This window comes from Tenrec ecaudatus, chromosome 16 (assembly GCF_050624435.1).
Source record: "Tenrec ecaudatus isolate mTenEca1 chromosome 16, mTenEca1.hap1, whole genome shotgun sequence".
Classification (NCBI taxonomy): domain Eukaryota; kingdom Metazoa; phylum Chordata; class Mammalia; order Afrosoricida; family Tenrecidae; genus Tenrec; species Tenrec ecaudatus.
This window is the reverse complement of record NC_134545.1, coordinates 9047561-9073072: the sequence shown is the minus strand read 5'-3', so window position 1 is coordinate 9073072 and position 25512 is coordinate 9047561. Positions and strand designations below refer to the sequence as shown.

Below are 25512 nucleotides of genomic sequence, written 5' to 3'. Positions count from 1 at the left end.
GCAGATAGGCTCCTCTTTCTCCTGTAGATCAGCTGGTGGGTTTGACCTGCATACCTTCCGGTTAGCCGTGCAATGCCTACCCAACGATGCCACCTGGGCCCTCCTATTCTGCATTAAAAAAAAAAAAATCCAGCTCACCGCCATTGAGTCTATTCCAACTCACGGCGACCCTACAGGACAGGGCAGAGGTGCCTGTGAAGGTTTCTGAGGCTGTCGCTCTGTCTGGGGAGAGTAGAAACCATCCTCTCCCCCCCCCCACCTCGGAGCTGCTGGTGGTTCCTGAAGAGCTGACCTTCTGGTTAGCAAGCCAACGCCTACCCCCCAGCACCACCAGGGGCTCCTCCTGGTCTGGATTGTTCACATCATGGAACCACTTCATATGACCCATTGCACCTGGCTTCTGTCATTTCCCCTGGCCAGGTGGGAAAACGGAGGGGAGAGTCGGGAGTCGAAGGCTGCATTTGTAACAGCCCTTGGTGCCCCTACCTGAGCTGGGTTTCCTATCTTGACGCTCCCAGGATTTCCTGTGGGTTGGAGACAGATGAGAAGAAAGGGGAAGTGGAAGGGGGTCCGACGCTGAACGCGGGAAAGCAGCGAGGTGTAGTGGGAAGTGAGGCTCACTCCGGAGGAGGGTGGGGATGTGCACAGGGAAGCAGGACTCCTCACAGGGCCTCGGCTCAAACACACACAGGTACCTGAGACAGCCATGAACGAGCCCGGTGCCGTTTTCAAATAATTTATTAGGAATTTTTAAACCGAAAATAAAACCTGTTAAAAGAAGTGACAGATGTGGAGAGATGAGACACTGGACGGTGGTGACTTGCTGGCTTTGAAACATCATGTAACATCTTTTAAAAGAAAAAAAAGGAAACCAAAAATTCCCCCAAACAAATCAGAAAACGGAATTCCAGAGCCCTGAGCCGGCGGTGGGCCCCGGGGAGTCAGAGGGCGAGCAGGAAAAACAAAACAGAAAATGGAGGCCGGGTCCCTCAGGACTCAGCTCAAACGTGTAGAAAATTAAAAATAAAAACCAATAAAATGCAGCTTCTCTTTTATTAGGAAACATTTAAAAACAAAAACAAAAAAAACGAACAGCCGAGTCTCAGTAACAAAGATTATTGCTTTGTGTTCTCAGGGCTAATGGGTTAAGCACCTCGCACAGACAACTAACTCTCCAAAGGGAGCCCCCCTGGGGGAGATGAGGGTGGGGCGGGGAGGGTGTTTAGGGCCCAGGGCCCAGGCCTGAGGGAGGGGGCGCTGGAGAAGGGAGGAACACTGGGTCCTAAGGACTCAAGACTCTGAGCCCCCTTTTCCTTTAAAGGGGGCTTTGGGGAGGGGGGGCCAAGGGGCTCTGGTGGGAAACTTCAGTGAGAGAATGTGGGGGTTCCCTGAGAAGCTTTGCTTTCCCCTGGGGTCGCCCCTTCCCAAAATGTCCCCATGCCCCATCTTGGGGGGCCATGGGAGGCTCAGAGCAGAAGCCAAAAGGGCCTAACCTGGGCAGGGGGCCACCGGGGAGGAGGCCTTTGGAGAGTTAATTTCTTTCAGCAGGGACTTCAGGCAAGCCCTTCTCTTCCTTCGCCCCTACACTGGTTTTTTGGGGTGAGGAGACCCCGAGGGCCTGCGGGAACCCGCCAGCTGTGGCCACCGCAGAGGCCTACTAGCTTACAGTAAAGGTGTCTGAGGAGGGGGAGGGGGGTTGTCAGAAACACTGGGGGGAGGGAGGGGAGCAGGTGCCCTCGCCCCCAGGGGTCCAGAGAGGGATGGGGGTGTGGTGTCACCTCACAGTATTTACATATGATACAGGACTACAGGACGGGGTGGGCCCAGGGGCTCGGCCTGACCTGCTCAGCCCTGTCCTCGCCAGGCCGGAGGGGGGCCAGGGGCCTGCACCCACATGGACACTTTGTTCCCAGCTGGTGGGGGGGCAGGGTGGGGATGGGGGGACACCTGGCCCCTGGCCCCCTGCGGCCTGGGGCTTCACATTCACAAACCTAGAAATAGTTTAAAAACAGTTTCTCTTTAAAAAAAAAAAAAGAAGAAAGATCGAAAGAAAAACCAGGGAAGGGGACAGAGGCAAACGAGTGGCTTCAGAATAATAAGCCAGGGTTGTGGCTCTGGCCGCTGTGGCAGCTCCCCCCGCTTTCTGGGGGGGGGTGGTCCTATGGGGGCACAGCGGGGAGAGAGAGGGGCGCAGGCCCCAGAGGGGAGAAGGGGTGGGGGAATGGGACAACCAGCTAATCAAAAATAAATAAAAGTGGGCAGGGGTGGATGGGTCCGAAGAGAGGGAGGTTAGTAAGGAGGATTGGAGGATGGGGGGCGGGGGCTGGGGTGGGCAGCAGGGCAGGGGCCAAGGAGAGAGGGCAGGCAGTAGCGGGGGGTGGGGGGTCCGAGTCGCTGCGGGGGAAGGGGGTGGCGGCTGCGGCTGAGGTGTCCCCCGCCCCTCGGCTGGCTCACTGTGGTCCTCAGTCAGCTGCAGGCTGGGGCGCTGAGGGGACAATAGAAGGGAGGTTTTGGGGGTCCCACTAGAATGCTCCTCCCCTGGCCCCCTTCTTGGGGAGTTCTGTCCCTAGTTGGCCCCCCTTTTGACTGCTCTTCCCCTCAGGAGTGGGTGTTTTCAACTAGTCTCAGTTGTTCACACCTCCATCCCCGGTCCAGTCTGTCTCGTGTGCACAATGGGTGGCGTACCTTATTCACCAGCCATGAATGTTTGCCTGAATGGATGAGTGAACCATCCATGGGTCACACAGCACCCCGTTGGGCCCCTAGGACCCGCCCCCTGCTGCTGTCATCTCATGGCCTTTTTTGTGGGCCCAGGCTTCTGTGGCCTTCTAGAAACAGAAATGTATCCATGTTGTTTCTGGTTTTCCTCCTCTACAGTTGCTGTGTGTGTGTGTGTGTGTTTGTGTGTGTGTGTAATATTAAGGTGACCAAAGCTTTGCTATGTTTCCTATGTCTTTTTACAAGACAATTCAGGGACGTTCATTCCTCTGAGCCTGTGGGCCAATGGTCACCATCATCTGCTGCATCCTTGGCCTTCCCAAGGGGCATGCCAACTCCTTGCAAGCTTTAAAAGAAATGTCAGAAGTGCCCAGGGGCGTGTGCCTGCTCGGACTTGGATGAGGACAGCCTGAGCACCCTTGGGCCAGGACAGAACCCCCAGTGCCTTTTCCAGCCTGCGAGCTGACACGTGGACCATGCGCATGGCCTCTGAAAGGCAGCAGGCAGGACCCGCTTCCTGTGTCTGGCTCCTTGGCTGGTCTGGGGGTTCTGTGCGGGTGGTGGGGTGTCCTAGACTCCCTGGCACCCTCCTCCACCATACCCCATGCCCTCCTTACCTCCTGCCACCTGTCCCCTGCTTCAGTGGTACCCATTGGTGAAAGCTGTGGCGATCAAGGGGCCCTAGGGAGAAAAGAAGTCGGCTCCTATTATGCTGGGGTGAGCCACGCCCTTCTGGGGCTCCTTTGGCCTCCTACAGGCACCCCCAGGAGAGGCACGGAGCTTTCCCAGCCATGCTGTGGCTGCTCCACTGGGGTCCGACAGAAAAGCTCTGGGGAGGGCCTGAGATGGGATATAACCATCACCCCCACCCCCGGGAAACATCAAGGGGTCCCTGCGTTAGAACTGAGCTCATGGTTGCACCGTGGGTGCGGCAGATCCAAGGCACAGGCTTGGGAAGCCTATCATCTGAGGCACCTCAGGGTGGGCATAAACCACCAACCTTCTGGATGGCATTTGAGGGCTCCTCAGTCGCCTTAATGCCCATCTAATGCCAGGTGCACCAAACCCAAACCACGGCCACCGAGTGGATTCTGACTCACAGTGACCCTTATCTAGGAGTTCTGAGACCGTGCGTCTGTCCTTATGGGAACAGAAGGCTCATCTTCCTCCCGAGGAGCAGCTGGTGGGCTTGAACCACCAGTTGGACTGCAGTTAGTGACCCCATAGGGCAGGGTAGAACTGCCCCTGTGTGCCCCCAAGACTGAAACTATATGGGAGAGAAAAGCCCGTCTTTCTCCTAAGGAGCAGCTAGTGGTTTTGAACAGCTGACCTTGCAGTTAGCAGCCCAAGTGTAACCTCTATGGCAGCAGGGCTCCTTTGCCTGGTACCCAGAGGGCTGTTATTGAATGGAGGACGGCCTCCCCCCACCCCCCATGCCCTCTTAGTGATGCACATCCTCCATCTATCACATCTTGCATCTCTTCTGCTCCTGCGGACAGACAAACTCGCTCTCTCTGCACCAAGGCCTTGCCACTCACCCCAAGACTGTGCCCGAAGCCGGTGCTGGGGGCGGGGCTGGCGGCACTGATGTAACTGCTAACCCCCGAGTCCTGGTTGGCCGCCCCATAGAGCTCAGCCATGGGGCCAGGGCTGGTGGTCCCCAGGAAGCCCCCAGTGCGGCTGGGAGTTGAACCTGGAGGGGGAGCCATCGTCCATGGGTGAGAGCCTGACAACCCAGAAAAAAAGATGGTGATTGCCCCACAGCTCACAGTAACCCTGACCTTGACCCCTCCAGAATCCTGGCTAGCCCAGCCACCCCACCCTGAGTGAGTCGCATGTCACTGGGCAGCCTTCTCCCTGCCTGGCTCTCTCCAGGCCCACCCAAGCCCCTCCCCATCCTTTACCAGAGGGGGGCAGTGCATTTCCTGAAACTTGGAGCTGTCTCCTCTTCCTAGATCCCCCCACCTTGCACCCACACTAACTAGCCTCTACATCCCACCCTGTGCTTCCCTCCGGCAGGGGCTTGGTCCCTCCTCTGGTCTGCCTCCAGGTCTGAGGTTAAAGACCTGGCTCCAGGGTTCCCTCCCTGCTTGCCCTGGGCACCCCCCCCCCCGGGGAGCACCCAGAGCAGCAAAAAGACAAATGGTGTTTCCCCCACAAACTTCCTGAAGCCCCCTTGCACTGTTGTCATGCCTGATGAGCAGCCAGCCCGCCGGCTTTGCAGGGCAGAGATGTGTCAGCCCCACTCCTAGCTGGAGTCCAGCACCTAAGGCGTAGTAGGTGCTGGACTAATACTTGTGGGTGAATGAGCCCCTCTGATAAGGGGTGGCCTTGGCCAGCTGCCCTCTCCTCCTCTGGGCTTCTCTGCATCCCTTTCTGCCCCAGTGTCCTTCCGCTCAGAAGCTTCACCTGTTCCTCTAACCACAGCTGCTGCTGCTGCCGCCGCCGCCATTGGTCCATAAGCAGTGAGAGGAATAGCTGCAAGGAAGGGAAGGGCACCTGAGTGTGGCCGCTGAGGGCGGGTCTGGGGTGGTGGATGAAGGGGACCCGCACCCTCTGGGCGGAGGTCCCCTCAGCCCAGCCTCATCCCAGAAAGAGCTCCCATGCGCTTCCCTTTGTGCCCATGGAATGGATGGAGGGAAGAGCGCGGCTTCCCAGTAGGCAGCTCTGCCCATTTCTCCCCGGGGACAGTCCGCCCCTCATCCAGGGTCGAGGCAGTGTGGACTCAGGACCCTGGGCTCCTGGGGTGAGGCGCGGACGATGCTGGTTCTCTCCCAAGAGTGCTGTGTCACTTGCAATTGGCCGAGAGTTGCCCCACCCATGTCCCTCACCCCAACTCCAGTGCACTGTGGGCTATGATGGACGGCCACGGGCACACCAGGGCCAGCCCTTCTCTCATGACGAGACGGAGTCGGTGGTATAGTTCACCTTCTGGGGCCCTCTGAGGGACCAGGAGGCTGGACGCCACCTCTGCTTAGCACCCTCTCCTGAGAACACTCCCTCCGTGAATGAATGGAGTGCACCCCAGTCCTTGTCTTTGGACCCTACTGGACCACCCCGGCAGGAAAGAACTCCCAGTTCCCCCAGCCCCCTGTCCATGCTCCACATAATATGCAGGGGACCCTGCTCTTTCCTGATTGGTTGTAGACTCCTTCATCCCTGGGCATCGAAAGCTCTGTCTTGTACCAGGACAACGATGTTTAAAAAAGGTCTGTGGAGGGGACAGAGGCTTCTGCTTAAATAAAAACAACCTCTTGGCTTGAATGTGATGAGAGGCGAGTCCCCCCTACTGTCTGGAGCTGCTACTGCAGCCCTGGAGGGCCTTCAAGAGCATGCAAGCTCTCTGAACCAGTCTTAGGTTCCGAGGTGGGCGCCTCTTTGGGTGGCCCTGGAGAAAAAGTGGACCTCAGAACAAGGGACCCTGGAAACCAGTCGCCAATGGGTCAATGCCAACTCAGGGACCCCGGGGCGTCAGCGTGGCACTGCGCTCCGGGGGGTTTTCAAAAGCCAGGTCAAGCTCACTGCCTTGGAGGTGACTTTTGACTCCGGGTGACCTGACAGGACAGAGAGGTCTTGATGGGAGAGACTGGCTCGCCTTTCTTCTCTGAAGTGGCTCGTGGGTCTGAGCTGAGGCCGAACTTCTCTGGTCAGCAGCCGGGGGCTTAATCCAGCGCACCACTGGGGCTGTTTCACTGGCTGCATTTCCCAAGTGGCTCATCAAGCCTTTGTTCTGAGAAGCCAGTGGGCAAGTGTAGACCTCCGATCTCCCAGTTAGCAGCCCAGTGCGGGCATCAGTTGCCCCACGGTTGGTCCCATCGGGTGGGGGTGGATGCTCCCAGGCATCTGTGGTGGTCGTGAGAGCAGGACCAAAGCCCCAAGGGCTGGGTTTTTTGGTCTGTCCAGGCATTTCCACAGACAGCCCGAGCTCGTGAGTTTAAGTCAAGCCTGGCTCCTTCTTGCCCTGCGAGGGGCCGTTCAAGGACTGACAGTGTCTCCTGCATTGTTAGTTGGCCTGAGCCCCTTCACCCAAAATAGCTCAGGAAAGAATCCACCCTCCCTGCCCTACCCCAGGCTTTGCTTCCTGTCTCGGCTCTGGATTGTGGGGAGAAAGGCTGGTGGCCGACATCCTCCACGCACTGCCAGGTTGGGGGCAAGAGTCTGGGGCAGCAGGGGAGAAGCAGGGTCAACAGAGAGACCACATGCCGCTCCCACCGCGTCTGCGTGCTCACACCGTGTCTTGGCTTCACTGCGGGCTCGAGTGAGCAGCTTGGCCCAAGAGAAAGTTCCAGTTGGTTCCTGCAGGTTCCTCCCACTCACCCAGAAAGAGAACCACAGTTGGACCTCGGGTGTGTTTCAGTCGACTCTCGGGATGCTGTACATGTTTGGGCTTTGGCATCGGCATTTGAAAGGAATCCCCCATTTCCTTATCAGAGCAGAAGCCAGACTTCTGGCTGCTCCTGGGAAAAGGAGATCTGACAGCACTGGGTGTGCAGGCAGGGCCGGCTGGAACCGGGGTGGCGCTCCGAGACCCTGGCCTGACCCCAGAGCCAACAGCGGTGCCTGGCACACCAGCAGCACCAGGTAAGTATCTGCCAAGCGGATGAATGAGTGCCTGAGCCTCCCTCCGCCTGCTGGGCCTAGCCCGATGGCTACACGTGGCGGGAGGGCTCCCTGCTGCCTTTCCCCAGGATGCTCCCTGGGGCCCTTCTCTCGCCCCCTGCAGCCTGTGAGGTGTTCAAAACCCGAGGGACTGACCTGTAAGCTCGGGGAGGACTGGGGCGCTCGGGAGAGGGGTCCGCTCTACACGGAACTCTAAAACGAAACGTAAAACAGCTTAGGAGGAAGCAGCGGAGGCCCAGGGGCCAGGGGGGACAGAGGCACCTACAGGAACACTGGGTGGGGGGCAGGCCATGCACAGGACCCAGGAGCTAAGTGGGGAGGGGTGGGGTGGAGGTGAGCATGGTCCCCAGCAGGCAGGGGAGGTTCAGTGGGAAGAGATGCAGGCACAAAGAGACAGAGAGGAGTCAAGAGGGGGAGAGAGAAAGGGGGAGAGAGAGAAGGAGAGAGGGGGGAGTTGCCACCTTTACCCTGGACAGGGGCCCTGCTGGAGCTGTTTTCAAAATCATTTGGTGGTTGCTTTGAAAACCCGCCCAGTCAATCCAACGACCTCCACATGTACAACTTGCCGACCTGGATACAGTCTGTGGGCCTGTGTAACCGCCGTCACCCTCCTCGTCCGCAGGCTCCTGCCCCTCCCCACAGCTTCCTACCTGACCCCCACCAGCTGCAGGCTGCGCATGGACAGCGGCAGAGTCTGCTCCGCGGGCACTGACTCAGTGCTGGGGGAGGGAGGCGAGAAGGGCGGTCACCAGAGTGGACACGCGGCAATCGTTGACACGACGGGGGGTGGAGTGGGGGGGCTTGTGATGTGCTCTCTACCAGAAATGTCTTCAAAGACATTAGGGGAAAACGAATAAATAAATGTGCCCAAGGCATCTCCCAGAACCCCCCACTTCTCCTGTTTCTGTGAGGATCTGGGGAGGCAGAACGGAAGCATCACAGGGTCCCTCAAGTCAAGGCCCCTTGGGTTCCAGCCGCCTCTACTTCCTGGCTGCGTTCTCTTAGGGGGCTGAGCCCGTTCAGAGAGGACCATCCCACAGGCCTCAGTGCAAGTGAGGGTCAGGCAGCCAGGGGCTGACAAAGGGAAATCCCAGTCCCCCTCTCGTACCAGGAGGAACCTGTCGCCGGGCAGGGAGACTCAGTCACTGCCATCGGGTTGACACCCACTCAAAGCGACCCTATGGGACAGGGTAGAAACTGCCCCTGTGCATTTCTGGGACTGTGACTCCTTATGGGTGTAGAAAGCATCACCCGTCTCCCAAGGAGCAGCTGGTGGTCTCGAACTACGGACCTTGCGGATCGCAGCCCAACGCATCACCACGCCCTTAAGGGTTCAGAAAGAACTGGGCTGAGGCACCTGGTCCTTAGGGACCAAACCCAACCACTGTTGCCTGTCAATTCTGGCTTCTGGAGAACTGCCCCGTGGTGGGCCTGATCTAGCCACTATCTTCGTGTTGGCCGAGGGCCAGAGTGCCACTGGGGTGGATTCAAACCTTCAGCCTTCAGGTCAGTATCCGATCACAGACCTCCAGTCATTATAACATTATAAATGTCCCAACATCAGTACTCAGGGCGGTCCCCTCACCCCATCCTTCAAGGCAGGTAGGAGGAAGGGGTCCCTGATGCCCTATCTCTGATGGAAGTGGCAACTCCTTGGGCGGGGGGGAGGCAGGAAACGGGTGGAGGTGGCCGGGGAGAGGCGTGCCATGCAGAACCGTTGGGGAGTGCCCACTACAATCCTGGGAGAGGGCTGGGGATATTCTTTCCTCAGACATGCCCTTCCTTTCAGGCCTCCGGTAGGCAGAATCCACCCCACCCCTGAGCCATGCACCCCCAGATACTGCCCTGAGGAAGTCGGACTGCCCAGGAGCTATAGTCATGGTCATGCTGGCAGTGGGGGGAATGGGGGGACGGGACACCAAGCAGGACTTACCGGGGAACTGGTAGGTGTAGCCAGGAGCAAGGCCTGTGTAACTCCGACTGGCATAGGTCGTGGCTTGGAATCCCGGGTAACCTAAGGGGGCAAGAGGACCGTGTCAGAGCAGGGGATCCCGCTCCAGTGTCAGGGCCCAGCCCATCTCATCCTGTGCAGAATGGCAGCCTCACTTCTCAAATGCCTTCTGTGGGCCAAGCCCTTTCTGGGGCCAAGCCCTGTCTGGGTTGTGGACCACGTTTAACCTCATCAGAATGCTCGGGTCTGGTGCAAGTGACCCCCGCGCGTTATAGGTAGAGCTGCTCCGCCCGGCTTTCCTGGTGGCGCTCTTGGCAGAAAACCACCAGGCCTTTTATTCCGAGGCACCGCTGGGTGGATTCGTCCCACCAACCTTTGGATGAGAGATGGAGTCGAACCGTCAAACCGTTAATGCCAGCCAGGGGCCTCAGGTGCTATTGGAAGCCCCATTCTACAGACACAGAAACTGAGGCTCAGGGAGGTAGGGGACGTTTTAGTGACTGGCAGCAAAATCCTCACTTTCCACCAAGGTCCTGGGGCGGCAGTGGCCGCCTCCATCCTCATCACAGAGGCTCAGCTCCGGCCACGCCGGCTCCTCCACCGTTTCTCAAACACACCGCTTTCCTCACCTCGGGGCCTCTGCCTTGTCTGTTCCCTCTGCCTAAGACACTGTTCCCCCAGATCACAAGTTGGGTCCTTCCCAGGGTGCAGGCCTCAGCTGGAAAGCCACCCCTCCAGAGAGGTCTCCCCTGCAGGAGCCCCCCTCCTTCTCCAGTCAGCGGCCATCTCTATCAGCTGTGTCCTCTCCCATCACATTGACTGGCGTTCCAGGGCATTAGCTCACCGGCTACTCTGTCTTCCCTACTGCCTTCTTTCATGTATCCCTGGCACCAACACAGTGCCTGCTTTGGAGCACGCATTTAATATGCATTTAACAGATATTGGGGGTTGGGGAGGTGATTGTTTGACAAAGGGTCCGATAGAAAGCTTAGGGGTGAGTCTAGGGGACCCAAACCCAGTGCTCACTCGCCGGTTCTGACTCACAACAACCCTTCCCTTTTTTCCAGTGGAGGGATAACTTGGAAAAGGAGGTGAGCATGGCTGCCCAGCTGGAAGAGGTCACCCACGCCCCTGCTCTGTGCGTGCGTGGAGAGACGGTCAGACCGGCGTCCGTCCTGCTGTGTGTGTTCTCAACCTTCAACTTCAGATCTGCAGCTCCCTCTGCAGCGGGGAGCGGAGACGCGCGGTTGGCGGTGGCACTGGTGCAGCGGGCTTCCCTCTCAACTATGACTGGCTCCCTGATTCTCGGCCCCCAGGACTGCTGCTTCCAGGGGCCCCACCCACCCAAAGTGCACAGGAAAATGGAACAAAAAGATAATACGGGTCTTGAACAGCGAGCACAGCAGAGTCGTTAAAGAAGCAAATGGTCTCCGTGTTACGGATCAAAGGATGCGCAAGAGAGAAGACGGCTAATGGCGAGGCCTGCTCCTGGCCTGCACCCTGGGCGGGAGTGACCGCACACCTGTGCTTCAAAGCACAGGGAGGTCGGCGGAGAAAACCGGACGAGACAGTTGGTTCGATCAACGCATCCCATCAAGAGAAGTTTACAACAGGGATGCCCACCCAGTGGGCAGAGGACGGAATACCGTTACATCTTAGGAAATACATACCGGAGGGTTTAGAAGCCCAGAGCCGCCAGGTGCACCAGGGGAACTTCAGCAAGGTCAAGGGGAAGGGCTGTGATCCTTTCATGTTTTTTTCCCCCCATGAATGCCTTGATGCTCTCTGGTCTGTAGCCTACCATCTAGAGCAGTGGTCCTCAACCTTCCTAATACCTCGACCCTTTCATACGGTTCCTCATGTGGTGGTGACCCCCCAACCATAACATTATTTTCATTGCTACTTCATCACGTTGTCATTTTGCTACTGTTGTGAGTCAGGCGACCCCTGTGAAAGGGTCATTCAACCCCCAAAGGGGTCGAGACCCACAGGTTGAGAACCGCTGGTGTAGTGATTGGGGAAAATCACAAGCGTGCACATGTGCACGTATGTGTGTGTACTCTGTCTCTTTTGTGTCTACCTATACACACACACACACACACACGCAGAGAAAATGATCACCAAATGAGATGTTAACAATGAGCAAATCCGGGTAAGGGGTATGGTTGGCTGTTCTTTGAACTATTCTGTGTTGATAACTCTTCTAAAAGTTTGACGTTATTTCCAGAGAAAAGTCGTTGGAGAAGCCAGAGAAAATGCAGAGAAGACGGACTGGGTTCTTCTACTCTGCTGGGATCCCAAACCAGTTCCCCCAGGCCCCACCCCGCCCCCTCCTCTGAGCTCCCAGAGCACCGCTCAAAGGTCCTGCTCCCCCACCCTCTGAGTACTGTTAGCATTCCCTGTGCATACTTCCTGTCTGCCCAAGGAGATGCACCCTTCCAGGAGGCCACGTTCACACTTGTGTAGATTCAGTGTCTGTCCCAAGGTCAAGTCCTGGCCAACCCTCCCAGGACTCTGCACAGGTCTCACTTCCTCCTGGGAGCCTCCCCTGAACTCCTGGGGGGCTCAGACATCCCCATTTCTGTGGGCCTCTGTGGAGTCTGCCCTTCAAGTCTCCCCCCTTGAGGGTGAGCCCCAGGAGGGCAGTCCCTACCTCTCAAAAGCTGTCCCACGAATGACCAGCTGAACGAACAAGAAGGGACAGCCTTCCCACATTCCCAAAGGCCTCGCCTCGGCCAGAGGCTGGGCATACGGGCAGTTGCTCCCCTGCTATTTGCTGAAAGGCTTCCGGAGACAGGCCTATCTAGATGGAAGTACAGCATGGAGGTGGAGCAGCCGGGCCATTCTTCTGGTCGCCACTGGAGGGCAGCACCGCCCAACCAAATGACCCACCAAACCTGTGGCCCTTCATCCCTACGGGGCGCCCAGTGACTCAGACAGCAGGGCTGACCACAGAGGAGATGCACCGCCCATGCGCAGGAGTGGTTCTGGGTAGGAAGAAGCCACGGGCAGCCACCACACCTACCCAGCATGCCGATGCCCAGCATGAAGGCGTCCATCCCGTAGGGCATCACTCGAGACCGCCCCCGAGCAGAACCCGTCGGCGACATCACCTCTTTTGGCTGAGCTTTCTTACATTCCACCTGCAATGAGACCTGGAATCAGTGTCCCTGTCCGACAGGGGGCCATTGCCCCTTTTGCTCCCTGGACAACCTCTTTCCTTCTCATTTGGTATCAACTGGTTACCATCGTCCACTCTGATCCCTAGTGACTGCAGGTGTGTCGGGACACAGCTGTGCTTCCTAGGATTCTCAGTGGCTAGTTTTCCCGTGTGGACAACCAGGCCTTTCTTCCCAAGCACCTCTAGGTGAACCGGAAACCCCCCCACCTTTTGGTTAACAAGGGTTTAAGTGCACCCCACTCCTTGTATCGCCCAGGGACGCCATTCATTACATACATCAAAACAAAACATGAACAAACAAAATCCTTCTGATCATCAAGTCGTTAGGGGAGCAGAAAGCCTCCTCTTTCTCCCCAGGAGCGGCTGGTGGATTCAAACTGCTGACCTGCAGCCAGCAGGCTGAGAAATCTGCACCACCACCACCATGAATGGGCGTCTACTATGTATCAATCAGGCTTGGCATGTAATGGATCTTCCCAAATGTTTACGCTGACTCTGTGACAGACTCACAGCACTGTCACTCACACACACACACACACACACACACACACACACACACACCACCACCACCACCATCACCACCACCACCACCACTACCACCACCACCCACCCCCGTTTCACAGAGAAGGATGCTGAGAAAGAAAGCAAGGATCGATTGGCCAGAGAAGCCTGGTCCACGGTTCAGCAAACTGCAGCCTGAGAGTGATGAACAGCCCTGGCAAGCACACAACTCCAAAGTAAAATTGAAACATTGTAACGGATTGAAACATTGTAACGGATATTATTCAGACGGTGGTGATTTCATTCCTCTGTTTAAGAAAAAAAAAAGGTATTTGTTTACATGGTTGTGCGGGACAAGATTGGGTCTTCTGACCCCTGGCCGAGAGAGGGTCTCTATTCAGACCTCTGGTTACACAAGGTGCTCTTTCACCACCGCAGGGCACAGCTCCCTGGCTGGAAGTTCAGGTCCCTATCCAGCTACCTCCACCCCACTCAGCTGTCAGGCTCACCATCTTGTTGTTGATTTCATGGAAGTGGATTTCACACACTTTCTCCACGATGTCCTCGCTCTCGAAGGTGACGAAGCCGAACCCTGGGGGGAGAGCAAGGGGTCAAAGCAGGGTCAGCTCCAGGTCCTAGGGACCATACCAAACTCACCACGACTCTGTCGAAGGCAAGCATCCAATGGAAGGTGCTCCCCATGGCGCCCCACATTACAGATGACAAAACCGAGGCTCAGCAAAGCGAAGTGGCTACCCCCCCCCTCGCCAACCCCCTCCCAGGTCACATAGCCAGTCAGGAAGTGGCAGAGCTGTGATGAAAATACACGGCTGCTTCTCCAACACCCACCCCTCCAGGGCTAAACGTCCCCAGAAGCATACACACTCACACAAGCAGCTGTGCAAAGACACACCCAGCCGAAATCCAGGGCAGACACACACTCTCTCTCACACACACACACTTATACCCAGGTGCATTCATAGGGGCATCCCTCCATGAGAACGGTTACCCCTACACACGAGACATTCAGACACCGGTACCCTCTGATTTACAGATATAGGCACACGAGCACGCACGCACACACGGAGTATACTCTACCTCCCCCCAAAAGACAGAAAACCCTAAATAACTAGAGAAACTGATTTGCCACCTGTGGGGTGTGCCCCAGGCGGTGGGATGGGATTTCTCCAAAGGGAAAACCAGTGTAAGATAAACTGCCAGGTTGCCGATGGATGACCCCAGGGAAGGGAGCTAGAGGAGGAGGCTGGGCCAGGCCTGGGGGGTTGGGGGTGGCTGGTGGTGGCAGCAGACTGCCTGGAGCTGTGGAGTCAGCCTGACCCAACCCTGCGGTGGCCTGGCCAGGACTCTGGTTACCAGGGACATGGGAGGCCCAGCAGGCACTAAGCTGGGGCTGGGACAGAGGGCTCAGCTGGGGGGTAGGTGGGGGCTGCTCCTCTGCTCCTCTCAAGTGTCTGCACAGGAAACGGGCGGGACAAAAGCCTTCTGTAAGGCCAGGCCCCAGAGAGGATGCAGCTCCTCCTCAGGGATAGGATGTCAAGAGGCAAGATGAAAGGGCAGCTGTGACCTGCAGCCCCTGGCTGACCACAGGCCCCGGGTCAGCCTGGAAGTTGGAGGGGAGGGGGGCACACTCACTCACCTCGGTGCCGGTTGGTGGTTTTGTCGAACATCAGCATGGCATCGTCTACCTGAAACAGAGCCTGCAGTGGAGGACCAGCCAGGTGCTGCGGGGGCCCCACCACAGCCCAGGAGCAGGCGCTCCTACACCACCACCACCCGCTTCCCAGTCCAGGCCAGAGGAGTTGTCACCCTAAAGCCTAATCACTCTCCCTGTGGAAACCCCACTGGAGGCCACCAAGCTGCCACCGACTCCATCCAATCACTGCCGGCGTCCCTGCAGCTCTAAGCACGTGGTCTCCAAGCCCCCTTCGCCTGGCCCACACACCCACATGGTAGAAGCTCCACTTTGTAGGTACAGGAAATGGACTCAGAGAGGTGAAGTGGCTTGCTCAAGGTCACACAGCAAGTCCTAGCCCAGTGGTTCTCAACTTTTGTAATGTCATGACCCTTTCATACAGGTTCTCAGGTGGTGGTGACCCCCCAACCACAAAATTATCTTCGTTGCTACTGCATCACTGTAATTTTGCTACTGTTAGGAATTGGGTGACCCTTGTGAAAGGGTGGTCAGACCCCCCCCAAAGGGGTCGCTACCCACAGGTTGAGAACAGCCATCCTAGCCCAAGGCGAGAAGGGGGGTTGCAGAAGGGGTGCTAGCTGAGAAAGTCTAGGAGCAGCATGAGTGGGATGAGGAAGCAGAGCCTTCTCTCTTTGCCCAGAAAGCCAGTCTGGGCAGTGGCTAGTCCAGCCAGACTGGACGCCCCTCTCCTGGTTCAAATCTTTACCCTGATTGAGGTTTCCTTTAGCTACAGGCTGTAATTAAAGCAAGCAGGCCTCCCACAGGCTGGGGGAGGGGCAGGGGTGGAGGAAGGGGAGGTTTACATTATTACCAAACTCTCTCGGACCCCAGCCTTCTCTTCCCCACTCTCTGCAGCTGGCCTCGTGGAGAGGTGGCAGCCAAAGACTGCTTCTCTCTCTTCTCAGCCCCACCTCCTTCGTTCTGCCGACTTTGGTGCCTCCTCCTTACCTTTAAGAGGTTAAGGTCAGGCATCCCAGGGGTTTAAGCCAAGGTCTGACTCCCTCTCCCCCAAATGGGGCCAGGCATCCAAAGGACAGGATCGTGGGGCCACAGGAGCATGATCCATGCTCTCTCTTCATCTGACGTGGACCCAGCCTCTCCTGCCTCATTCAAGGGAAGGAAACAGACCTTGAACTTGGCTGATGCTTCAGGTTGCTAAGGCCCAGGCTGCACCCAGCCTTGACTTCCCGCTAGGAGAACCAGGACCCCATTGGAGCCAGGACAGAGCCGGGTTCCTGAGAATCCTTCGGAGGTCACTGTCCTGGGGGTGTACAGCAGTGCCCACCTCTCTCCCCAAGAAGCCAGCCTGAGTCTCCAGAAACGGCCAGACCTTTCCTGCTCAACACTGGTTTTCCAGAGGAAACCAGAAATCCAAAAAAGGAAGGCTGCGCCCATAAGCTCAACCTTCAAGAATTGGAATTGGAATTCAGGACCCCACAAGTGCAGGCTGGGTAACCTTGGGCAAGCGGCTTCCTGTCTTCAGCCCCTTATCTGTAGAAGGAGCAGGGTCCTATGTTCATTATTTTTAAAAACGTCAATAATGCATCTTATTTAACCCCACGCATGGCAAACATTCTCATCTTCCACAAACTAGGTCTATCTTGCAAACCAGCTGGCTGCAAGTCAATTTCAACTCGTGGGGGATGCCGGGTGCCTCAGTCAACTGTGCGCCACAGGGTTTTCCATGGCGGGAAACACACACAGACACGTACTGCCAGGAGTACTGCCGGGCTTTTCTTCAAGATGCCCAACCAAAAGGAACCGCCAAGCTTGTGTGGAGCAGACAGCCTGGTACACTTGCCCGCTGCGTCCCTGGGCGACTCCCTCTATCTTATGGGGGGGAATTAAATGAAAGAGCGACTAGAACCCGTGTAACTAACTCACAGCACCAGGAAGGAGCAAGGGCTTCCTAAGGAGTCGCAGGGATGAGCCTTGTTCTGGATTGGTTTGCCCTCGGTGGCATGGGAGACAGTGGCAAAGGTGGCTTAGAAGGTCCTACTGGAGCATCTACTGAACACCCTGACAGGACCAGGTGCTGGCTAATCACAGTTGAATGAACGGAGGCATGGGGGTACCAGCAGCACCCTCCTCCTTCCTATGCCTGCCTGAGCACTCCCCCTGAGCCACTAAACGGACTCGGTCCTATCCCATGTCCTTCTCCGCTCTGCCATCCCTGGTCCCCCAGAACCCTCAGCCTGGGGCTCAGCCACTCGAGTGGGCTGACACTGGGGCAGTAGGCAAAGAAAGTGACTGGAGGTGCAGGGTCTTCCCACTGGTGTCCCCTCCCTGGGGCCAGCTGAGGGGAGGAAGCCTACCAGCCCAGTGTCCTTAATAGGCTTTGGTCTCCATGGGAACCCCGGGGCAGGGGGACGGAGGGGGAGGGGAGGCGGCCGGAGCTTACTGACCAGTGGGAGCCGCCAAGTTCGGCGGCTGCTAAGCCTGAGTGGCAGCCATGGCGGCTGACTATTGTTCCCCCCTCGGCGGCGGCCCCTCGATCCGGGGCGAGGGACCCCCCCCACATACACACCACCACCACTACTACCACCACCGCCGCCGCCACCACCACCGCGGGGCCCTTGGCATTCCCGGCTGTCCCCCTCGCTCCCCCTGGCCTCCCCGGGCCGGTTTCACATGCCAACGCCGATTTAGGCCCGAACAAAAGACGCGGCCGAGGACGGCTTCTCCTGGGGCCCGGTTGCCGTGGCAACGCCGGCCCCGGGGGCAGGCGGCCTCCAATCACAGCTGCTGGATCAGATTAGTGTGAGCTCTAATGCTCGGCGCTCAGACACAAAGACACCCCGCCGGAGCCGAGCGGGCCTGCTGCTTCCCAGGAGCGCCCTTCCCTCTGGGGCCCAGGCCCGCCTGCCCTGCGCCCGGCATGGCACCGAGGTCTCCGTGCCTCCCCTTCCCCCCTACCCACGCAGCACCCACGGGCCAGCGGTCCCGTCCTCGGGGGGCCCACGCCAGTTCCCCTTCCCCTTCTTCCTGGGTGGGAAGGCAGAGGCCCCGCCTCTAGCCCATCCTCTCACTCAAGACACCAGGGACCCTCCTCCCTCCAGACTCATGGAGCCTCTCTTCCCCACGGTAGTCTCCGCGTGGGACCTGGCAGTCCAGGCTGCTAACCTTTCTGGGGGTCGGCACCCCAGGGCCTGCTCTACAGCCAGGGTCCATGCTACACGTGGTATGGCGCAGCCTTTAGCTTGATGCCTCTCAGAACCGGCCTCTGGGTTGCATCAGGGATCCAGGGTGCCCTCTTCGGCTCCCTCAACTGCCCCAAGCCCCCTTCCTGGGCCAGTGGGGTGCTCAGTGCGAGCGGGAGTCGTTCTTATCGCTCCTCCAGGAAGCGGTGGGGGAAGGTGCCACCACCCGCCTGTAGCCTGGACAGGTGCACACTCCCAGGAGGCCCAGGGTGGCTGGATTGAACTGGTACTTGGGAATGAGGCCTCCCTCGGGAGATAAGCTTGAGAAAAACACGGGCAAGGGCAACAACAGGGACAGCCACTGTGTGGCTTCCTCCCCAGGGGCCTGTCCAGAGTCTGAGGCCTAGGGACAGGCCAGGAGGCCGCAGGGTGGGTTGGTCTGCCCTCACCCACAGAAGGGCTCACCTCACCTCTTTGCAGGCACTGGAGTGACCTGGTAGCTCCCTCCCCCACCCTTTCCCTACCCCACCCCACACTCCTCCTGGATGCCTTATCAATTCAGCAGAGCTCCCCTGACCCTGGCAGCAGCCCTGCCCCACCAGGGGCACCCCAAGCGCAGACCAACCTTCCCAAACTGCTCAAAATACTGCTTCACGTCCTCCACCGTGGTGTTCACAGACAGCCCCCCCACAAAGATCTTCTTCGTTCGAGTCACCATCTGTCAGAGGGAGGGAACGAGACAGTGGGCATCTGAGTGGAGTGGCCTACTGCCACCAGCAGGGGCTCAGGCCCCCCTGCCAGGATGCCAGCTGACAAGCTCTCTGTGGCTCCTCCAGCCTCTCAGAAGCCCACCCCACACACACACTTCCCCTCGGACCCCCGCCTTTAGACCTGTCATGGGCAGCTGTGCACCCCACACCAGGGCTGGCTGCTCTGCCTCCCATCCCACCCATGCCAGCCTCTCTTTCCCAGAGCCTGTGTCCGAAGGATGCTTTCCCTCAGGGCTAAGAGCAGGTAGGCGAGAAGATGGTCAGTGGCCCCCAAGGCCCCAGCAGCAACCCCCCACCCTGTGCCCCGCCATCACAACGTCTTTCTGAACTCAAGGCGGGCATTTTCCTGGCCACCCTCCTCCTCACCCCTGGCGGCCCCGTCGCCCCAGCCCTGTTTGGGGAAGAACACATGGTCTTAATTACCCCAGGAGCGCATGGCTAATCCGTGGCAATTCCCAGCCCCATCCTAACACTAAAGTACCTTCTGTCACCAAACTGCTTAATGGAATTAACCCAGTTCTGACCACGAGCTCCCTGATGTGGTGGCGGTGGCCCCCGAATACCTGCTCTGTAATTGCTTCACGTCCTGGGGTAGGCCCTGTTCAGAGCCTACCTGTTCAGAGCCTATCTCCTCGCCCATAGAGAAACCCACCAGGTTCCGAGAGCCCTCCAGCTCCCACTCACCCTTTGCAAAGGTCCTGGAGATGGACACCCATCTTGGACCCAGAGGTCTGTAAATGCAGGGGTCCTAGCTGCCTGCACTAGAGCCAGACTTCCCCACTGACCCTTGCTTTGGGCCAATTAAACAAGTTAATCTGGCCAGTTGCCTTCTGCCTGCAATCAAACCCGAGCCTCCGATCCGGCACCCCAAGTTCTGTGTGTCCTACTGCCCAGAGGTCTTGTTCTGTTCTCCTCTGTCAGAAGCATGGGCCAGCTTGACAGTGGCAGAAGGGTGTTCTGGAGGGCAGCCTGGGCCACTGAGTTTGAAGGGCAGCAGGTGACAGGGTCTCCAGGGCCCTGGGAAAGGGGGGTTCATTCATTGCCATGTTTCTGGGATCCCTCCTCTGTAAGCCTCATAGCAGCATATCCCAGAGGTACAAAGGTGTCAGGGGTCACCTCTACTGAGCTCAACCTCAGGGGTAAGTCTATCCTGTGTTTGACCCCCCAGAGGTGTTGGGCTCAGAGGCAGTGATGTGGGACGTCAGAGTTAGACTCACGCTATACTGGCTTCAAATATAGGACAAGGAATCCTCCCTTCCCTGAGGGGGTTCCCCTTTCTTCTGACACCTGCAGGCAACCCCCTGCCCCAACTCCATCCCAGAGCACAAGCCATAGAGCCAAAACATAAAGAATAGCCCTCCTTCTACCCCAGACCTCTGGGAAACATTCCAAACAGAGGTTCCTGAAGCCATGCCCATAGCAGGGTGGGGTGGGGTGGGTGCTGGGAAGGCCCCTACCCGACACTGTCCACAGGTGTACTTACTTTAGGCTGTGCTCGCCGAGGAAAGGCCACCTTGGGGTCAATCTGAAAGAGAGCAGAGGAGGATGCTCTTGGTTAACTTGCGCTTCACCACTGACCACACAAGCCCTTCCGTCCGGAGAACCTCTCTCATCCTGTGTGCAGAGGTGACTCAAGGGTCTGGGGCAGGGAAAGGGTGTGGCTCCAGAGCCAGATTGTCTGAAATCCCACCTGTACTGCTTCCTGTGAGTCCCGTAACTTCTCCGAGCGTCAGGTTCAAGTTCACCAGCAAAATGGGCCAATAATAAAGTCCATCTCAAAGGACTAGTTGCCTGCTTATGACTTAAAACAATGCCTACGGAGGCACTGAGCGTGGTGTGTAGCCCACAGCAAGAAGCCCCAAATCCTCCTCCTTCAAGGCCAGCTACTGAAGGGGCCTGCATTGCCTGCCAGATGTCACCCAGATACTTTCCTAAATGAAGCCCTCCGGAAACCTGAAATAAGGAAACGCTCCTGGATTTAAAAAAAAAAAAAAAACCCTTCAAGGTGAGCACTGACAATTGTCAGGAGACTCCCGTTGTCCCCAGTACCATCCTCCTCTAGCAGTTTGCCCCCACACCGTAAGCTGGCAGTTCCCTGATGGCGAAATGAGTCTTGGGGTGAGGCAGACAGTCTTTGGTGACTGTGAAGGGCTTGGAACTAAGACTCAGAACACGAAGGTGCCTGGTTGATCAGCCCTGTGATCTTGGGCCCTGGGAGCCTCAGTTCCCCTCATCTGCAAAGTGGGACTAACCATACCCACTCTTCTCAGGCCCTGCCATGCAGGAGCAGATGCGATAACATGGGTGAAAGCAGCCCTTTGTGAACTGCCCTGCCAGGCACAAACAAAGGTGCCATTGCCAGCAGGGCACCTTTGCCTGGGCTGGGAACTAGGGGGGGGAGTAAGGGGGGGAGGGAGGGAAGCAAGATGCTGGCCTGGCCCCTGGGACTGGGGACAGAGTTTACGTGAGAAAATGCTTGTTATTGTTGGAGCTGGGGACCCCAGGGTACTGCGCCTAAACTGACAAGCGGCAAAGTCAGGGCCTACCACATGGTAATCGGTGCAAGATCTAGGAGGCTCGGTCATTCCAGAACTTCTGGCCACCCACATGGGTTGGACATCACTCCCAAGTTCACCAGCCAATTGCAGGGAAGAGTCTGTTTTGTTTTTTGTTTTGTTTTTCCCTCTCCTCCCCAAAGTTCCTTCTCTTTAAAACTCAGCCTCATTCTAAGGAACTGGCCCTGGATCTTCTCCTGCCTGAATCGGACCATGCTCCTGTGGGCTCCCCCCTCTGGAATCTGCCCACTGAGACAGAAGTTCCAGAAGCCACGCTGAGGCAACTCCTCCTCTGCCCCCAAGTTGGATGGTGCTCCAGGGCCAGAATCCCAGCAGCCCCATTCATCCCCTCTGACTGAAGTTGTGACTTTGGATCTCAGAGGATCATCCCATCCTTCCATTTCTTCCAGAAGCCGCCTCCTCGGCCACCAGCACACCTCCCACAGGCCCCCTGAATGAACCCTGCCCGGGCTTTCCCGCACCATGCATCCACAGACCCACGCATCCCTGCCACAGCCCAGCTCCACTCTGACTCACAGCTGGCAACATAAATAAACTCAACAAGTAAACAAAAGGTGAAAGTCAAGACCAAAATAGACTCCCCTCAGTAAACCTCCCTCCTCCGGGCTGGAGGAGGACATGCACACACAAAGCCCTTGCCCTTTGAGTCCCCTCAGGACAGCTACCTCACCCTCCTTTCTGTCCTCCTCACCCCCTTAAGCATCCTCCTCTCTTCTGCCCCCAGCCCCAGCCTCTACTGTCCCAGCTTCCTGGGTGCTGGCTGCCCAACGCAGCAGTGCATTCTGAGGACAGGGGATGGTAGGAGAACAGGCAGCTTGATGGCAGATAGTCAGCAAAACAATAGGCCACTGTCTCTCCACTCCTAGGTCACTGGGCCGTGCCAAGAAGATCCTTTCAGAAAGAGTCGGCAAAGTTGGGGCCTCATTTGCTGGTTACTGTGAGCTAGCGGGAGTGGGAGCCACTGGGTAGAGATAACAGGAGCTGGGGACAGGCGGCAATTTAACAAATTCTTGGGCACAAGCAGCTATTGTTGCAGGTAAACAGGAGCCCATGGCTGACCTGGGCAGGGAGGCCCAGGGCCTGGCAAGCGTGGGGTAGTGTGGAGAGAGGAGAGCAGATTGTTCCGACTCCCTGGCTGGCTGGCAGGCAGACAGACAGACATGGACAGACAGACAGACAGACACACACACACACACACACACACACACTCTTATCCCAGAGTCACCCCTCCTCTGGAGTTTTTGCTGTCCCCCTAAAGCCTGGCCTCGGCCAGCGCCCTCTGCAGGGCCCTTGACGCTGGGGAGCAGTGGGACAGCAGGCAAAATGTTCCACGAGTTGAAGGCCAAACAAGCAGTGTCTTGCTAAGAGAGCAAGTCCTCACAGGGGGGTCGGTCGGTCAGGGTTGTTTTCAGGCCAGCTACCTCCCTTCCCATAAATCCCTTGTGGGCCAGCAGGTCCCAGCCTTCTACACAAAAGCTCACTGACCAGAAGTGGGGGAGGAAGGGTTGAGCGGGCGAGCCAGGCCTTGCCATTGGTCTGGAAGGGGGGGGGGGGCGGTTGTCTGAACCAAATACTAGTTAGAGCTGAGGGCAGCCACCGGGTGGGTCTCTACTGCCCTGACTCACCTAGCCCCACACCAAGCTCCGCCCCAAAGCACCATGATTAGTGATTAGTACTTATAGGGAGGGAGGCGCTGGTGGCCTCCTCTTCTCTCATTAGACCAGGGGTGGGGGCCTCTAAGGTGAGGTTTTCTGCTTCCACTCCCCACTCCCCCACCCCCACCCCCCAACTCTGATGAGAAAGTTTCAGAGCATGACAACCCTCTAACTCAGAAAGCCCCCCTCCTCCCTCAAGGCCCCAGTCCAGCTGTCCCCCGGGACAGCCTTCCTCTCCCAAAGGCCCCCCAATCCCCGAGGGCCACTCACTGTTTTGGAGTCGAGCTCGTGCCGCGATTGCGCCAGCACTTTATCCACCCCCGCCTGGTCCATGAAAGTGACGAAGCCGAAGCCCCTGCGCGCGGTAGTGGGGAGAGGCAGATGGTTACAAGGCAGCGAGTGGCGGATTGGGGTGGGGGGGGGCGAAGGGGGGTGTCGTTGAACCGACAGCAGGAGGAGAGGGAGAGGGCCTCACCTGGATCTCTTGGTCAGGGGGTCCCGCATCACCAGGCACTCCTTCACCTCCCCGAACTGGCCGAAGTACTCGCGCAGCCCTTCTGTAACCACACACTCGCCTTCAGACCGGCTCCAGCCCCGTGTCCTCCCCCGCCCCCTCCCGCGTCCTCTGCCCCCGGTGACCCCGCCGTCCCCGCGGCAAGCTGCCCGCGCGCTCCCCGCCGTCCCCCCTGCCCTCGCCCGGCTCCCGTGGAACCTCGGGGTGCCCTCGCACCCCTCGCCCCCGCCCCCGGGAAGCCGTGGGCCGAGCTGGGCTGGACAGGGGACGGCTCTGGCCGGTTCCCGCCGCTCCCGGGGCCGCCTCTCAAAAGTTTGAGCCGCAGGTGCGAGCGGAGTTGGCGCTGCCGCCGGCGGGTCCCGGGGGTCCAGCCCACCCACGCCCCCCCTCCCCGGTGCCCCCTGAACCCCTCGTCTGCTCCCTTCCACCCGCGGGGCCGTGCGCCTTCGCCAATCGCCCTGAGTGCTCCTGGTCTCCCCGCGGGGCGCGAAAGCGGGCGCGGGGGCGTCCGGGGTCAGCAGGGCGCAGGGCCCGGCTTGGGGGGTCCGACTCCGGGGCGCCGGGGGTCCAGGGTGCCCTGCCGGGCCGGCGGGGCGCTCCCAGGCTCGCTCACCCTGCGTCGTCTGCCAACTGAGTCCCCCGATGAACATCTTGCTGCGGGAGGAGGAGAGACACAAAGGGCCCGCGTGAGCGCCGGGCGCCAGGGCGCAGGGGGCGCGGGCGCGGGCCCCGGGGAGGCCCGGCCCGACCCAGATCGGCCATGTTGGCGGGGCCGGGGCGGGCGCGGGCCGGGAAGGCCGGGCCGGGCCGGGCCGGGCCGTACCAGGGGTCGTGCGGCGAGTCCGGGGAGGCGAGGCCGGGCTGGGGCGCGTCTGTCTCCATCGGGAGCCGCGGGCGGCGCGGGCAGCGGAGCGGCGGCGGCGGCGGCGGCGGCGGCGCTCAGCGCGGGGCAGATGAGGAGCGCGGCGAAGGGGGCCGGACGGACAGGCCATGCTGCCCCCTCCCCCGACCCCGCTCGGGCGGGCGGGCGGGGACGGCCGAGGGGAGGGCCCGCCGGGGGCCAACCTGCCGGCTCCTCCCCCCGGCGCCCTGCGCGCATAAAGCCTGGCGCTCGCCCGCGCGCCCCGGCGCCCTGGGAGGCGGCGGCGCCCGGACCCTGCAGCCCGCCGGGCTCCGAGCTTCACCCGGGGCGAGCGAGACCCCGAACCCTGGGGCGGGCCGGGGGCCGGGGCACGGCCGCACCCCCAATCCCAGCGCGGGGGCCCCGGGCAGCGGGAACGCCCTCCCGGAACGAAGCGCTTTCCGGTGCCTTCAAGGTAGCTGGGTTCCGGATCGGGGACCCCCCCCTACCTCTCCTCCCATGCTCCCTCGTAGTCCCACTGTCCAGAATATTTAAGAGATCGCCTCCCGAAAAACTCCCGGGGCTGGGGGGATAGTCCCAGTACCCCCAAATCCCCTCACGTTCTCAACTAGTGAGAATCCCTCCACTCCCTCAATCCGGAGTGAGAAGCTGACCCACCCACCCCCCACCCCCCCACCCCGAGTCCCTAATGATCCCAATGTTTTTTAGGGTTCCTCAGCCGCCCTCAATCCACTCCCAGGATCCCATGCCCATGTGGGACCCTCTCGGCGCTAGCGTCTTGAGTAGGGGCCTCTATCAGCACCCTGGTAGACACTAGCTCTGTGTTCCCATCGCCCACCAGAGTGAGAACCCCCTCTCAGTGCTCTCCCCAAGTCCCTTTGGCCCACAGCGGTGGCCATCTGCCCTCACCAAGTGGTCTGTGGAGCCCGATCCTTGGGGCCCACTTTATCGCCACCCTGTCTCCCTCCTCTCTTTCTCTCGCACCTTGACTAGGTTGAGGGGTCTTGACAGGCCCACTCAAGCGTCTAGACTGAATTCAGGAAGTCCGGTTCCAGACGCTCACCGCCCCCTCCCCAAGCGTCTTCGGAGTCTCGGGTTTCCAGTTCAAGAGTCCGGTGTTTCCACGGAGGACCATCCCCTCGAAAGACAACCCCCGTTTGCCAAGCCTCACCTCCTCTGCTGGAAGACCCTACATCACCTCTCCACTGCACTCGGGAGTTCCCTCGCTGGCTCCGGGCCTCAGTTTGACCACCCCGCACAGAGACAAGCGCCTTCTCTTCCCTCTCCTGCACCCCGAACCCCCATCCTCT

General features: G+C 58.9%; 1 protein-coding gene across 2 annotated transcripts; it reads right to left on the bottom strand.

The window, feature by feature from the left end:
* Positions 1-813: 813 nt before the first annotated feature.
* MSI1 (musashi RNA binding protein 1) lies at positions 814-24222 on the bottom strand. 2 transcript variants are annotated; one of them, XM_075533730.1, is made up of 15 exons: positions 24164-24222; positions 23954-23994; positions 23302-23383; positions 23097-23181; positions 20079-20120; positions 18451-18543; positions 14629-14677; positions 13481-13563; positions 12315-12432; positions 9272-9352; positions 7474-7530; positions 5128-5196; positions 4257-4411; positions 3336-3399; positions 814-2485 (listed from the first exon to the last, which is right to left on the bottom strand). In XM_075533730.1, exons 1-14 carry the CDS (start codon positions 24220-24222, stop codon positions 3358-3360), a joined length of 1056 nt encoding a protein of 351 aa, XP_075389845.1. In that variant the 3' UTR covers positions 814-2485; positions 3336-3357. The 2 variants fall into 2 exon arrangements, with proteins under 2 accessions (XP_075389845.1, XP_075389846.1); XM_075533731.1 differs by lacking the exons at positions 23097-23181; positions 23302-23383; positions 23954-23994; positions 24164-24222 and having other exon boundaries at positions 4257-4444; positions 20079-20114.
* Positions 24223-25512: the final 1290 nt, after the last annotated feature.

Bases quoted from the DNA above. Each gene is read 5' to 3' on its own strand.
- MSI1 (XM_075533730.1), bottom strand. From the start codon at position 24,222: ATGGAGACAGACGCGCCCCAGCCCGGCCTCGCCTCCCCGGACTCGCCG. The intron at 23,182-23,301 runs GTGAGGCCCTCT...TACCGCGCGCAG, and splicing joins CCCCTGACCAAGAGATCCAG to GGGCTTCGGCTTCGTCACTT. The intron at 4,412-5,127 runs GTGAAGCTTCTG...CTCCCCCTCCAG, and splicing joins AGCTGTGGTTAGAGGAACAG to GTTCAACTCCCAGCCGCACT.